General features: G+C 38.0%; 1 protein-coding gene across 2 annotated transcripts; it reads left to right on the forward strand.

The window, feature by feature from the left end:
- Positions 1–45: 45 nt before the first annotated feature.
- Nup214 (nuclear pore complex protein Nup214) lies at positions 46–12,192 on the forward strand. 2 transcript variants are annotated; one of them, XM_065499887.1, is made up of 11 exons: positions 46–189; positions 303–441; positions 498–685; positions 743–1,777; positions 1,844–2,087; positions 2,156–2,478; positions 2,539–2,720; positions 2,786–3,142; positions 3,804–5,204; positions 10,116–11,960; positions 12,017–12,192. In XM_065499887.1, exons 1-11 carry the CDS (start codon positions 154–156, stop codon positions 12,042–12,044), a joined length of 5,778 nt encoding a protein of 1,925 aa, XP_065355959.1. In that variant the 5' UTR covers positions 46–153; the 3' UTR covers positions 12,045–12,192. The 2 variants fall into 2 exon arrangements, with proteins under 2 accessions (XP_065355959.1, XP_065355960.1); XM_065499888.1 differs by having other exon boundaries at positions 10,128–11,960.
- The last annotated feature ends 3,732 nt before the right edge of the window (positions 12,193–15,924 follow it).

The raw sequence follows: 15,924 nt of genomic DNA on the forward strand, positions 1-15,924 counted from the left end.
CAACAAAAAAGTGCGCTTATTCTTTTATATCGTTGGGAAATAACAAAATATTTTATAAATTTACTAAATTTATGGTGAAAATAAAGACAAATTATAGCATATAAAAGTGTAATTTATAAAATTAAAGTAAAGGTTGAAAAATAAACTAAAAACATGGCTCTAAATGCACCACCATCACAAGATGTGCAGGTATAAACAAAATCAAATTGGCAAAAATACATTGTCTAATTTCATTTATTAAGAAAATGTGCTGTGAATTTGTTTGGATTAAATATTGATAATATAATTTTTTATTATTTAAGGATATACAATTTAAATTACATGACAAATTCACCATATTTCCCGAAGGAAAAGAGGTAAAAAGTTTGGTTAGTTTACTGGCCGTTTCCTCTTCCAAAGGTCTTCTATTTGCCGGTAATCCCAATAGCAAAGAATTGAAAGGTAAGTAAAATGTGTATTATTTTAAAGTTTAAGTTAAAGTGTTTATTTCTGTATAGTTTTCAAACTACGAGATGTGGTAGATGCCAAGGCAACCGGCCAGGAATTGAAAGTTCGAGTGGTAAATTTACCGGGCGAACCCAAAGTTTTGGCCTGTAGCTGTGATGGTTCTATGCTGGCTATTAATTATGTTTCAAATAATACAGGATTTCTACAAATCTATCAAGTTGATAGTTTTGTTACAACGGTAGGTGTTTAAATATTATTTTTATAGCAGTTTATTATTATTTCTTTAATATTTTAGACTTTAAACTCTTTGTATAATTTGCCTGTGGCTCCTGAAAGCAATGTTTTTGCTTTACAAATACTTTGGAATCCCGTCATACCCAATAATGTAGCCTTGATACTAACGGATGGCTCTGTGGCCATGTTTACTTTAAATAATGGTCAATATGACAAGGTTACTATGGCCAAAGAACATCAAGTCAAATCAGGCTGCTGGTCCCCCAAGGGTAAACAAATTGTTTTGGGTTTCCCTGAAGGAAAACTACAACAGTTCAAACCCAATTTACAACCTGCTCGAGCAATCCCTTGTCCACCTGGCATACATCCGGGTCCATTTGACTGTATTGCTGTTCACTGGCTGTCTACATTTCAGTTTGCCGCCATTTTTCTGCAAAGAGGTCAAGATATGTGTCCTTCATTGTTTATAGTTAATGCACCGAAGGCGGGACAACCTTCATATATCAACTACTATGATGTTTGCTATAGTGCTCCGGGACCACGTATACAACAATTGTCATTTAACCATATTTCTCAGTGGAATCTACTGTTGGTTAGCTCTGCTAATGGAGTAGAGGTGGGTTTATTGGGCACCAAAGATGCTGGTGATACACCAAATTGGATACAATACACTTTGTTGGATGAGGCTCGCATAGAAATGCCTTTAACCGAGCGAAAAGATGAAACTTATCCTTTAGGTTTTGCCTTTGACACATCCTCTTCTCATCAAGTAGTTATTGGTGAAAAGAGATTTCCTGTTATGCCCATGATTCACGTCTTATCTACCCATGGTCATTTGGTGTCATATAATTTTTTGAATTTATCACCTAATGCTGTCGACGTTTGTTCGCCACCACCTCCATTAAACGATATCTCGGGACAGTTTGTTGCCTTAAGGGAGACTATTGCAGCTGGAGTTCCGTTAGCGCTGGGAAATCAAAACAAACCGGCTACTGCTGAACAAGTTGGGGGAAATAGGCCACCAGCTGGTGGTGCAGGTTTTGGCGATATGACTTTTTCGTTGGGTTCCAATATGGTCACTTCGACACCGGCAGTAGTAAGTACAACAAACAACTGCCAACCCCAATGTTTTTAACATTTAATTATGGTTTTTATTTTTTAGAAGGACAAACCGGTATCCTTATTCGGTGCACAGATTGCTGCTCCGAAACCTACTACAGGTTTTGGTTTCCCCGCAAATACAGCAGCTTCCTCCGCAGCCCCAGCCCCATCAACCACAACAATAACAGCAAATAAACCCTCTACAGGATTTGGTTTTGCAGCAGCACCCGCAGCAACTGGTCAGCAATTTGGTGGCATGACAACAGGAACCGCATATGGAGGTTTTTCAGGAACTGGTTTTACAGGTAGATTATTTAAAAAAATATCTAATGAAAGCAGGTCTTAAATAATAAAGTTTAACCAAATTTCTCAGCTAAACCCAGTGAACCCAACAATCAAACTTCAACACAAACACAGTCCGTACAATCCGCCAATACTACTAATAAAAATCCGGAAGTGAATAAACCTTTATATACAGTGCCAGCCACATTTACACCACCTAATGTGCAGCAGCAGCAACAACAGCCCCTCAAATCGGAACCAAAAGCAATACAACCAGCTGCAGCGTCAAATAAAATGAGTTTAAATACAGGAGAAATCGATGAGGTGGTAAAACAAATGATTGTCATACAAATAGAAGCCTTTGAAATGGAGCTAAGACACATACGACAACAATCCAAGCAATTAATGGAAAATGTAAGAAATTCTTTAAAAAATTAAATACAATTTTAATAATTCTATGATTTGTTTAAACAGATTGGCTCCCCCGATGAAATTAAATCCTATACAAAACAATTAAATGATCTACAAGAAATTGTTGAACAGGCCGATGATCATGAATTTGAACAAGATGTACAAAGTTTAAGGCATTCGATGAATGAATCGTATGCCATGTTGGCTGAATGTCGCACCAAACTGGATTTATACAATAATCCCAAGTAATTTTTTTGTGAAAATTGCTATACAAACATTTTAAACTAATTTTTATTGTTTACTTTAAAAGCTTGACACGTTTGTCTACCGTTACTTCAACGGATCCCACCAGTCGCCGCCAGCTGGCTAAATTACAAGCCTATACAGCTTCGAATCAGAATCAATTGTCTCAATTGAATCAGCTAATTGATGCCCAATGGTCTCAATATCAAGATGTTGTACGCCGCAATTCGAAAAATCAAATGCATATCCCTTGTTTGGATGGCATTTATCAGCGCATGTCGAAATTGAAGGATTTATTGTCCAGACAAAGAACTAAAATGAATTATATTAAAACAAAGCTAAAGCAGAAGGGCTTAAATTATAAACCACCCAGTGAGGTGGATGTAACGTCGGTGGCAGTGGGGGCTTTAACAAAGAATCAAAGGTAAAATAATATAATAATTTAGTTTAAAAAACGTTTAGAAAATCATTTTTGATAGAAAAACATATTTGATAGAAAAACTTTTGATAGACAAACATTTTTGATAGAAATACGTTTTTTGTTAGAAAAGCGTTTTTGATAGAAAGACGTTTTTGATAGAAAAACGTTTTTTGATAGAAAATGTTTTTTGATAGAAAATGTTTTTTGATAGAAACACGTTTTATGATAGAAAAACATTTTTGATAGAAAAACGTTTTTGATAGAAAAACGTTTTTGATATATTGATGTTTTTGATAGAAAAGCGTGTTTGATAGAAAAAGTTTTTGATAGAAAGACGTTTTTGATAGAAAAACGTTTTTGACAGAAAAAAGTTTTTAACAGAAAAACGTTTTTGACAGAAAAACGTTTTTGACAGAAAAACGTTTTTGACAGAAAAAAGTTTTTAACAGAAAAACGTTTTTGACAGAAAAACGTTTTTGACAGAAAAACGTTTTTGACAGAAAAACTTTTTGATAGAAAAACGTTTTTTTGATAGAAACACATTTTTTGGTAGAAAACCGTTTTTTGATAGAAAAACTTTTTTTTGATAGAAAAACGTTTTTTGATATAAAAAACTATGTTTTTGTATTTTTTAAATTTATATTAAATTTCTTGGTTGTTTTAGCACCATGGAATCTTTGGCTGATTCCATATTGTCCATGAGTTTATCACAAGTTGTTTCCCAAACTCAAGCAAAATTATCAGAAGACAAATTAAATGCAATAAGAAATTTTACAAAGAGGCAACATCAGATTGCCATCATCAAACCAAAACGACCAGATCGTATAGGACTGAAATCAGAAGTTATTTTGGAAACGAAATTGGAAACAGAACGTAAACAAAAGGAAATGGCTAAAAAGCAGCAGCAGCAACAACAACAGCAGCAGTATCAAAAACAACAACAGCAGCAGCAATATCAGCAACAACATCAACAGCAGCAATATCAGCAACAACAACAAATGCAGCAGCAATATCTGCAGCAACAATATCAGCAACAACAACAACAATTTGCAGCCTATAACACTCCTGTAACCATGCAAAAAGTAGCAGTTCCAAAATCCCAGGAACAACAAAACTATCAAACACAATTGCAGCAACAATTGCTAAAACCTCAAGCTACCATGTCAACAACACAACAGCAGCAGCAACCAATATTAGCCAAACCTACCGCTTCAAAACCTATAGTCTCCTCACAACCTCCTACATTTATAACGCCCACATCTTCAACAGCGGCTACTTTATCCTTTGGCGGCAATAGCTCATTTGTTAAAACCTCCATATCTACATCAGTACCAAAATCAGAACCTATAGCCACATCCACACCCTTTACTGGCTTTGGCATGACAACGTCACAGTCTCAAGCACACAGTTTTAGTCAACCCAAACCCATGCTTAATACGGCCACCTCAATAGCCAATGAAACAAAAGAAAATCAGCCTACTACAACACCAATTTCATTTTCGGCCAAAGTAATTGGTGGCAATGATGTCAAACCTTTTGCTAATTTGGGCAATAAAACGACAACGCAAAACAATATGGTGCAGCCTCCGGCACAAGGTTTTGCAGCTCCCACTTCTGGAGGATTTTCGGCATTTGCCACAACAAAACCGGCCACACAATCTAGCAGCCAGGATAAAGAGGATAATAAGAAAGCAGATGAAGCTCCTAAACAGTTTGGCTTCTCAACCTCGACTGCAACAACTTCAGCCACTACATCTGCAGCTCCCGCATTTGGAGGCTTTGCCGGCTCTAACAAATCCACAACAACTCCTGCTCCCTTTACTACTACCCTATTTGGTTCTAACACTAGTACTGCTTCCACCACACCATTTGCGGCTCTGTCAACTTCCTCTTCGTATTCTTTTAACTCTGCTCCCACTTCAGCAGCAGCTAATAATTCAACAAAAGCTGTAACCATTACAACGTCTACTTCTCAGCCGGCAGCGACCAGCACTGCTAAACCTGCTGAAATCAAAACAACCACAATTAGTTCTGCAAATACTACAACGACGAGTGCATCAGCCAGGTGAGTGAATATTTTTTTTTAAATTTCTAATTTAATGCATGAATTCATAATGGTCCATTTCTTAATTTTTAACTGAAATCAGAAAATCTATCATTAATAAGAAGAATATTTGAAATATTATGTAAAACACCACTAACTACATATGGACAGATTAATATTCGTTTTTACACAATTTCACACGGATTTAATACTAAAATATATTCACTACATCCTGTCAAATTGAGATTTCTTGAGATTTGTTTTAAACTACTTCTGAGTAAAAATTTTTTAGGATAAATTATTTAGATCTTTAGCCAAAAACCATTAATTTCTGTTTTAAATTATTAAAAGATTTAAGATGGTCCGACTAAGAAAAATCTGTGAAATAATGCGTAATAAGTTTCATTTTCAAATCAGAATGAATACAAACAAATTCAGAAGTTGTTAGGGTATATTTAAATCATGAATATGTACGATTGGGAAATTAAGTAGCACCATGATGCCAATGGCAAAGTATTTTGTCGTGCCATCAAAAATTATGGTATATTGATAACCGTATTGTAGTTAAACTAGATTGTAAATTGGTAACTCGATTTATGTAGCAAAAGAATATTAGAATAGAAAAACTATCGAACAACTCCAGTCTATATATTTGTAAAGGTTACAATGTTCTCTCACAAATCAGGATGAAGGCATGCCTATTATTCTCGATGTTTGGAATCCAAGATTTTGTGGTCAGATTTATGGAAAACGAGTTCTCTAATGCTCAGTTACGCCCAGCCACTCAAGCCTTAAACAGATTTGTGAGATGTTTGTCGTTAACGGAACGAATTTTGGAAACTGAAATGCTATGATGGGTAAATGCCTGATATCATAGTTGTGAGTCCTGGACAACAGTGTCGTGGAAACTTGTGAGTGTTCCCTCATTAACGAAACGAATTGTCGAATCCACTGTTGGGTAAATTCTTGGCCTTCATTCTGGTTTGATCATTTGAATTCATCTGCGCTAAACGTTATATATGCATCGAATGCAAAACTCTAAAAGGCTGTCATATCAGTAGTCGTTTGCATTATTCCTGCTGGTCGAATACTCATAGTATGGCCGCAGTCACAAACACACCGCAGCTCTGCTAATCAAGCCTTGAGAAGTTTCAGAGAGTTCCGTCGTTGATATAACGAATTGTCGAAACCATTGGGATCAATATGGATTGACAGAACTATTTTGAATGGAGAGACAGAATAAGAAAACTCTCTGCACCACATTGCATATGATTGTTACATAGGCCTACGACCTAAGCTCTCACACCTTCACTTGTTGATCTATAATATTCGATTCGTTCAGATTTTGTGGTAAGATTGACGGCAACCGAGGTCTATAATGCTCAGTTTCGCTAAATTTCAACACAGCCAAGCTTTAAGGATATTTGTAAGATGTTTGTAGTTAACGGAACTTATTTTGGAATCTATGGTGGCTAAATGCCTGATAACATAGTTGTGAGTCCTGGACAACAGTCTCCTGTGAGTGTCATTAACTAAAGGAATTATCGAATCCACTGTCATTATCCTGATTGTCGAAGTCTCTTCGTTCATTCTGGTTGGACCATTTGAATTCATCTGCGCTAAACGCTGTATGTTCATCGAACGCAAATGTCTAAAAGGCTGTCATCTCAGTAGTTGTTCGCGTTATTCCTAATGGTCGAATACTCATATACGGTCGCAGTCGCAGATACACCTCAGCCCTGCCAATCAAATCTTTATTGTCAGAGAGGCCCGTCGTTGACATAACAAATTGTCTAAACCATTGTCAGCATCCTCGTCGTTATGATCAATCTGGATCGACAGAACTATTTTAAAAAGGAGAGACATAAAAATCTCTTGCACAAGATTGTTACATAGTCCTACGACCTCACACATTCACTTGTTGATCTATCATATTCGGTACGTTCATCTGAAATCCCTCCTAGTTTTCCTATATATCTTGCGATTTGACTGTTCCTGTATGAGATACGTTTCTCCATAAATTCATCATTGCAATTCGTTTGATATCGACAAGATTTAAAATATACGCTGTGTAATTTGACTGATTCTGTAAGAGAGTGGTTTCACTATTAGTTCAACTATCGATGAAGTGTTAGTTCGATCAGAGGTGACTTAATATATTCTAGCTTAATATTGTTTAAAGCATTTTCAATTTAAATAAAAAAATGAAATATCAATTTAACACGCTAGTGAATGTAGATAATTAGTTTCGATGATATAATCTAGAGTTTAATCGAATAAGATGTCAATGGTGGAATTAAAACAAACAATCGATTGTTAGGTTATGTTAGTTATAAAGGCAGCTAGTTATCAACCAGCTCACTTGGGTCCATTAAATTGGTCCCTTTGTGCTACCCTAAGGATCATGCTCATGACCTCAAGAGGTCCTTCACATGTCAGAACTGGGTTCAATACCAAACCAACCTGACGTAGATATATCCGCTAGGCCGTGCAAAAATGGACAACCTATTGTCGCAGTCGGCACCCCTGCTAGTGCAGGACAAAGACAGAGGAGATGTTCAATCGTCTCATCCTAGTCTTCATCATGGCAACTCCTACAGAAGTCATTATATGGAGTATTCAGTCTCCTAGCAAGCGCACCTATCAAGCAATGCCCCGTGAGCACTGATATCAGAGCTCGTAGCCTAGCCCGAGGTAGCCCCGTGACATTGACCTATGATGGTCAAAAACGGGCCAAGTGAGTCTCGATATCGAGCAATTTGTCAAATTAGACCATCTGAGCTGAGCAGACTCAAATAATTTACGCTGTATGATTGACTTGCAGTAAGATAGCGGTCAACCGACCAAGTGATCGATCTCGTCAATTTGTAGACGTGAGCCTCTTTTGGCCAGTTCATCTGCAATAGCATTGCCAGGTACACCATAGTGACCAGGCACCCAGAATAACTCCAGGTTAGAATATCTCGCCATCGCATTAAGAGATACCGGGCATTCATGTACCAATCTGGATGTCGAGTAGACGCCAGATAGGGATTTGATAGCAGGCTTACTGTCGGTACAGATTCGGATATTCACACCAAATAACCTTTATTACTTCATCCAGTTTACCGCCCTTTTGATCGCTGAAATCTCAGCTTGAATTACACTACATTGGTCATGTAGCCTGAAACACACCCTCTTCTGAAGATGGGGAATATAAAAGCCCACCCCATTCGCAGACTTGGAGCCATCTGTGTATATGACAAACGTGTCCATATAGGAAGGAGACTCGCCCGCCAATGACACAAAGAAGCGTCTGTCAATAAAGGGTAAGGGAGTGCAGTAGTCAATATTAACAGGGAAATAAGATATACTACACAAAATAGACGCATGGTCAGTACAACTAGATCTCCATGCTCCTACAGTACTTAACCTAACCGTATGAATATTCTGGCTCCAGGATAGCTTAGAGTCTAGAATAATTCTCAGATACTAGCACTATCCGAGAGCTTAAGTTCCACTCCGTTAAGGCGCGGTAATGGGAACGAGGGGATTTTGTACCTTCTGGAGAAAAGCACAAGCTCCGTTTTCCTAGTATTTTAATCGGTTGGTATCGGAGCATATTCTATGTACAAAACTTCATATATTTTTGAAGCTATTTCATTAAGTTGATTCATTTAAATTGGCCTTCAGTTGTACAAAATATCTGCGTTCGATCTATTTATTTACTTGCCACAGTCTTATACAATGCTAATGGAACTGAAAGAGAAGTTGATTGTAGACCTTCCGGAAAGTGAGTGTCGTTCAGCATCTCTAGTCTAATAAATAGTCCAATCGAATGGTCTCAGAGATGATGTTGTGCACTTCTCATCTTATGGAAGTTATTTGCTAAATTCAAATAGCATATTTTAAGTATCGTTATACCTGTGCTTTATCTATTGACATCCTGGATGTCAATGAGCCCTTTTAGAGTCACAAGCTAAAAATATGCCAACGTTACTATTGCAGACAATCGATTGTAGAAATCCATGGAAGTGAGTGTAAATCTGTATTTCTTATGTTTGCTCACCTCATATTTGAAGATATTTGTTTGATTCATTTATATAATCTCAAAGAGGAATTAATGCATTTCTCACCTTATTTTTGAAGCTATTTTCTTAATCCATTTACCTATTAGCATTGTCTGAATAAACAGCCATGTTTAAATTTAGCAGTCAACATTTTTATGATTAATTTCGATAGTTAAAAACTCCAATAAACACCTTGGGATTTGACTAATTTTCTCCCGATATTAGAAGCTATCCATCTACATATTAATCTTCCAGTGGGATCTCTTAGAGGTTCGTTCTATCTGTGTTCGGTCTGTTGTCATCCTGAATGTTAAGGAACTAAAAAAAATTACAACCGAAATAAAGCGTCGATTCTAAGTCTCAGTATCAGCAACTCCCAATTTCTCTAGTACCTAATCGATTAGAATCGGATGTTCTCAAAGAGGATACATCTGAGTTTTGCAGCTATTTTCTCAATACATTTACATATTGTCTTTGTTAATCATACAGTGAGTGAGTTCTGTCTGGATCTCAATAATTTAATATTTTGAGAACAGCTAAATGTTCCAAGTCTAACAAGAATTATCCAGATTCCTTAAATTAATGTTTGAAATTCACACTAATTATCAAAGAATTCAAAAACTAACGAACAAACAATTAAATAATCACAGCTAAAAAATGGAGAAAGACTTACATAGTGAAGGATCCAAAGATTTGAATATTACTAGGAGTTTAAAACAGTATCTAAATATTTACTAACAAAGGACACTACATCGGTATAGACCACAATTTCAACTTTACCACTTAAACATTCATCTACAATACATACAATTTTTATTAACCACATCAAACCATTAGAAATTCCACATTCTACTCTCAAGTGTTAATACAATATTTCATATAGTTCAAGTTTTAGTTTCATTAGCCCTGCTCCATGCAATACCACCAAATCCTCTGCAGCGCCTAACGTCACTATAACCTCAACAGGCCTACCCGAACCTAAACCTGCTGCACCTGCTACAGCAACTACATGTAGTACACCAACTCCTTCGGCAACAGGAGAGCCTTCAGATTCTTTACTTGGCTCCCTTAACATTTGCAAACCTACTCCTAAAGAAGCTGGGGATTCTAATAAGGCTGCTAATGTATTCTCTGGATTTGCAGCTTCAACAGCTTCCTCGACAATCTCTGCTGGAGCATTTTCCTTCGCATCTGCAAGTGGTGCTGGAGATGGAGCGAAATCGTTTTTGAGTTCGACTAGTACAACTGCAACAACGCCCAGTACAGGGTTTTCATTTGTCTCAGCTGCCGCTACACCCTCAGCAACAGCAGCTACTTCAGCTACAGATACTACAACGACTACTACATTGGCTAATACAACTACAACAGCTACTGTTGTATCTACAACAACTGCAGCCACAACAACATCCTCATTTTCTTTTGCTACAGCAGCTCCGGCAGCAACATCTACAGCAGGTTCATTGTTTGGCTCGCTTTCTCTGTCATCATCAACGGCAGCCTCCACGACAGCGGCCACTGCTACGACCACTTCCGCCACACCAGCTGGCAATATATTTGGTGGTGGATCTTCGGTATTTGGACAAGCAAACACAGCGGCCACTACAAGTACAACTACTTCAATATTTGGAGGTGGCGCAGCAGTAGGTTCGTCAGCACCCTCTTTGTTTGGTTCTACAGCTCCCGCCACAGCTGCTACACCCGGTTCAGGATCCATATTTGGAGCCGCAGCAGCAGCTACACCTCAATCGGGCGGAAATGTCTTTGGAGGCATACCCAAACCAGAACAATCTGTTTTTGGCGCTACTAATACGCCCGCACAACCAGCTGGTACTGGTTTATTTGCAGCTGCTGCTGCAACAATTAAGCCTCCAGTAGCCACAGGAGGCAGTATTTTTGGCGGAGGTTCATCAACAGGATTTGGTGGTTCTACAGGCGGATCCATGTTTGGAGGTGGTAGTGCAGCAGCATCCAGTACCTTCGGCTCCACGGCCCCAGCAAATACAGCCAGTTCTATCTTTGGAGCAGCAGCAGCCGCAACTAAACCAGCTGAAGGTGGTAGTGTCTTTGGTTCACCCACTCAACAATCACCCACTAGTGGCGGTTCATTATTTGGCAAAAGTACATTTGGAGCAACAGCAGCACCACAATCCACTGGCAGTATATTTGGAGCAGCCGCTCCTCAATCGCCTACATCTGGAGGTTTTGGAGCATCCGGAGGATCTATTTTTGGAGGTTCTACTTCAGCTAACACCTCAGCATCAGGAGGTTCAATATTTGGTGCAGCCGCAGCTGCTACAGCACCAGGTTTTGGTGCATCTAACGCTACACCTGGATTTGGTACATTTTCACAGCCATCTGCTGCTCCCGGCTTTGGCTCTCCTTCGGCTGGTGGCTTTGGTGCTCCAGCTGCCACAGGATTTGGTTCGCCTCAACAGCAATCCGGATTTGCCAAACCAGTTTTCGGTGGTCCTGCGGCCTTTGGCAGTCCTCAACCAGCTTTTGGTGCACAACCCACATTTGGTGGAGCTCCTACATTTGGCAGTCCCAAAGGATTCGGTTCATTTGCAGCAACATCTCCTACAGCCACAGGTTTTGGTGCTCCCCCGCAAGGAGCAGCAGCGCCAAAGGGTAATATTTTCGAAACATTGGGCTCCCAAGAGTCTGGTTTGTCATTTGGAAATTTGGCTCACACTACACAGGCGCAGCAGCAGAAACCCAGTTTTGGAGGGTAAGTGGAAATGGACAAATTTCAAAATAATCGATTAATTTTTTTTTTGTTTACAGTTCTTCTTTCATGAACTATCGTTCTTAAATGTTTGTAAATGCCGTTAAGCGTTGTTCTTAATTATTTTTATTTTGTGTAATTATTTTTCTAAATTTATTGTTCCTGTGTATCAATAATTTTTGTGTTTAATTTTTTTTCTACTGTTAAATAAAATATTCCAAATTTGCTGCACGAAGTGATTGAGTTATTATTTATTGAATTTTTTTTGGTGGGAGAATTATTTTGCTGGGCTGTAAAGAAAAATGGAAACAGAATAGTAGTAAAATTATATGTTAAAAAGGAAGCTTTAATGTTCCAAACTGGAAATTTGCCATATGTGTTGAGTATATCTCCAACATTATAAAGCAAAGGGCTAATCATCTCTTTGCTTGTAAACGTTTAGTTTTACATATGACTTCTTACCAAAATTACGATCACAATTGAAAGCTTTTAAATGATCTCATTCGCTTTTATTCAGAATCTGAGAAGCTTTTCCGAAACAGTTGATGATGAACAGATGTAAGAAGTATTTCCTAATTTCGATTCAGCAGGCAAATTCTTATTTCTGTATAAACTTCGTGGGAAATAAGAGAAGTTGATACCATACTGAACTTATCGAAAATAAAAGAAACTGGGCAGTAACATTTCATTATCATTTGAACTTCATTCCGGACATCTTTGAGGGTTTTTAGCGATGAACATGTAGTGTGCTGCATGGAAAAGGGCACGTTTAAACTGAATATGTTCCAGAAGCAGAATACAAGAGGGAAGAAAAAACTAAAACACAGATAATGAACAAGAAAACGTTTTGAAATCTGTTAATTTTTGCAAAATATGTACTAATCTAAAACTAGATGCTAGATTCCAGTTGTCATCTGTAATACCATTTTGGAAACTGACAATGCAATTTCAGTTCGTTGGCCATCCATAATAGACCCAATACTTTTCAAAGTCAAAATTCGTAGGATTCTGTTATAGGGTGGTGGAGATATTGTGTCACCTTAGTCAGTCTTACTCAAACTGTATTAAAGCAACTACCAATTACTATCCAAAGTCACAAGGAGGTGTCGTTCATGACTCTATTGTATCCGAAACTATGCATTGATGCCAAGTTTTCTAGACATTCATAATGGATAATCGGCCGACGTCAGATGGACTGATGATATAATGTCAATTTGTTACCGCCGAAAATGTTTCCGGATGTTTCGTATGGGATCCTCTAGCTGGAATTAGCTGACTTGGCAGGTGAAATAACCTCAGTAACTTTCTGGTCTGTAACTCATGTTGTATTCTCCTACAGTATTCTCGTGCCCAAATGAAATGGATTCTCATTTGTCATCTTAACACATCCGGCAGTGCAATATTTAGGGCTGTTTCTAATCATCGCCACCGTGGGCATCATAATGGGATAAATTTTGGATGTACCCAAGGGATCCGCACAATAGGGGCTACACACCTAACCTAACATTAACATTGCCACTTGAAGTGCATATGAATTCTCACTTAAACGATTGTTTTTAGTGAATATACTGAAATATTTTTATCGCCAAGACGAAGGATGTAAAAATAGAAGTGGAAGTAGATGTCTGTTTCAGTGTTTCACAGAGATTGGTACTTATGTCTCTATCCAATACTGTGATTCAGTTCAAGCAATGAGAGAATATCTGCGGAAAAACTGCAAACCAACTGATACTAAACACTGAGTTGAATATAAAAAAGCGTCTTCAAGAATTGGATATGAAGTCATGGTAATTTACAATGAGTCGAACATCGCCCACATACATGACAAGTTTCAGATTTGCCAAATGATGTGGATAACGACTGATGTGTCTAAGATTTATGTGGGTACCTGCCTCATAGGGCTAAACCGCACGGTGGTCTTAACACCGGATAGAAACCATGCGTCTATTACCGCCATTGAGTGTGTTGCAAATAACACTCAATTGGCACAAACCCCTTGCTCGAAAGCTCGGGCTATCTAATCCCTGCCATCCGTAGCTAGCTAGACAACTGACAAACCCAGGACAATTATCAAAGCAGCAACATCCGGTTGCGTACTAAACACACACTTTTGACCTCGACCGAGAACCGAGTCCTACGACCAGTAAGTACATCACGAATGCTATCTGCTACTTTCAATGGCTCTGTTGTACTCGGCAATAGCACTAGCTCAAACATTAGTACTTTAACCAACGATCTTCTACCCGCGATTTTGGGTTTAAACCACAGCCACCACGACATCACCCGTAGTGACCGACACCAATGATCCTACAGGACCGGAGTCCTGGGGCCATAGTATGCCCTTGGTACTAGATAAGACTCTTGTCAGCTGCGAATTTAAAAAAAAAAATTCTCACCAGGAAAGAGGTCCATGCACCTCGGGAGCCCCAGTTTCGCTCCATATTTCCCCTCGAAGCACAACATCAAGGTTTGGAGTACACCAAGGGGGGTGGATAACGGCAATTAACCCGTTTCCATTCAATAAGCTTTTGAGGTTTAACGCTCTAATCATCTGAGTGAATTGCTGGCTGAAGGGGAAGAGTTACGCCAAATGTTTATTTATCTTATAAGCCGTTCAGAGATATTCAGATTGTCGGTATTAGGAGCATTACAGACGATATTTAAATATTCTATAAAACTATAAAAGTTTTTTTAAGGTGTTACTAATAATCGACGAACACAACGCAATGATAACAAAGCATATGGCATGTTGAAAAAGGTATTAATATGTACGAGAATAACGTTCCCAAACCCCTAGATCGCTATTTGAAAAATACAGTCAACAAATGATTGCCACACATTTTCCCATATTTCACACAACCACAATATGATTCCCATTAGTTAGCAACATGTTCACAGAGTCGAAGTTAATAATGTGAAAACAGAAAAGTGAAAGAAATTTCCGCACAAGTGAGATCAGGATTGACCAGCAGCGTCTTCTTAACAGGAGTGTCGACGTATTGGGTGTATGACTTAAAAATGCTGGATTTTTACTTTAATTTTGAAACATTTGTACAGTATAAATTGTTAGCTATGACCTTTTCGCATGATTCTGGCAACATATGGATTCCGTGCCAAAAGAACTGCTTATTTATTGAGGCCAAGCACGAATCAAGCCAACATCGGATACTTTGTTCCAAAGTGAAGCGTATCCCAGAGAGAGCGTTGTGCATCGATCGAAACAAATAGCAGTCGGACTGGGCATGGTCTGGACTAAAAAGCGGGTTATGTAAAACTATCCAACTTCCCACTTCATTCTAAAAACTTTTTGATGGAATATTACGGTTTCATGTCTGCCCGTATATTCTAGGCGTTTTACGGCCAATGCTCGCTTCAAACGAATCAGTTGCATTCAGTACAGGTTCCCTGTGATTGTCTGGTCAGATTTCAGCAGCTCATACTAGATAGGACCAGGGTTTACAATTGCTACTATATTAGCCGTCAATTGCAGTAAATATACATTTTTATCAATCTGCATACTAAAAATATAGTTACTATTATAATTTTGTATAACTCTGCTAATATAAATTGATGTTACTATTCATATATTACTATACAAATTGCAATGTTAGTTTGCAATTTCTAGTAGCAGATACAAACAGTTGTCAACTCGTTATTGTAGCACAACAACCAAAATATATGTTCGTGCTATAGCAGCATACACACTTTCTTGCCGAACTAATATTGCGCGTCAGCATTCGTTTTTGTTTTGTTGTGCTAGCAATTTTCTCTGGCAGCAATTTACATTTCTTTGGTTGCTCTGCTATGGTTGCATTGATATTTCTTGTTTTTTGGCTATTTGGATGCTGCTAGTTATTTTATTGTCAAGTATGTAATACGAAATAACGATTATTCATTAGTATAAATATTTTTGAATCTAACTGAGATATTGACTTGCATTTTTTTTGTAAGACCAAAAATTAAAATA

This window comes from Calliphora vicina, chromosome 2 (assembly GCF_958450345.1).
Source record: "Calliphora vicina chromosome 2, idCalVici1.1, whole genome shotgun sequence".
Taxonomy (NCBI): Eukaryota; Metazoa; Arthropoda; class Insecta; order Diptera; family Calliphoridae; genus Calliphora; species Calliphora vicina.

Coding starts and splice junctions, on each gene's coding strand:
- Nup214 (XM_065499887.1), top strand. CDS start 154: ATGGCTCTAAATGCACCACCATCACAAGATGTGCAG. Junction 686..742: donor TTGATAGTTTTGTTACAACG/GTAGGTGTTTAA, acceptor TTAATATTTTAG/ACTTTAAACTCTTTGTATAA. Junction 2,479..2,538: donor CCAAGCAATTAATGGAAAAT/GTAAGAAATTCT, acceptor TTGTTTAAACAG/ATTGGCTCCCCCGATGAAAT.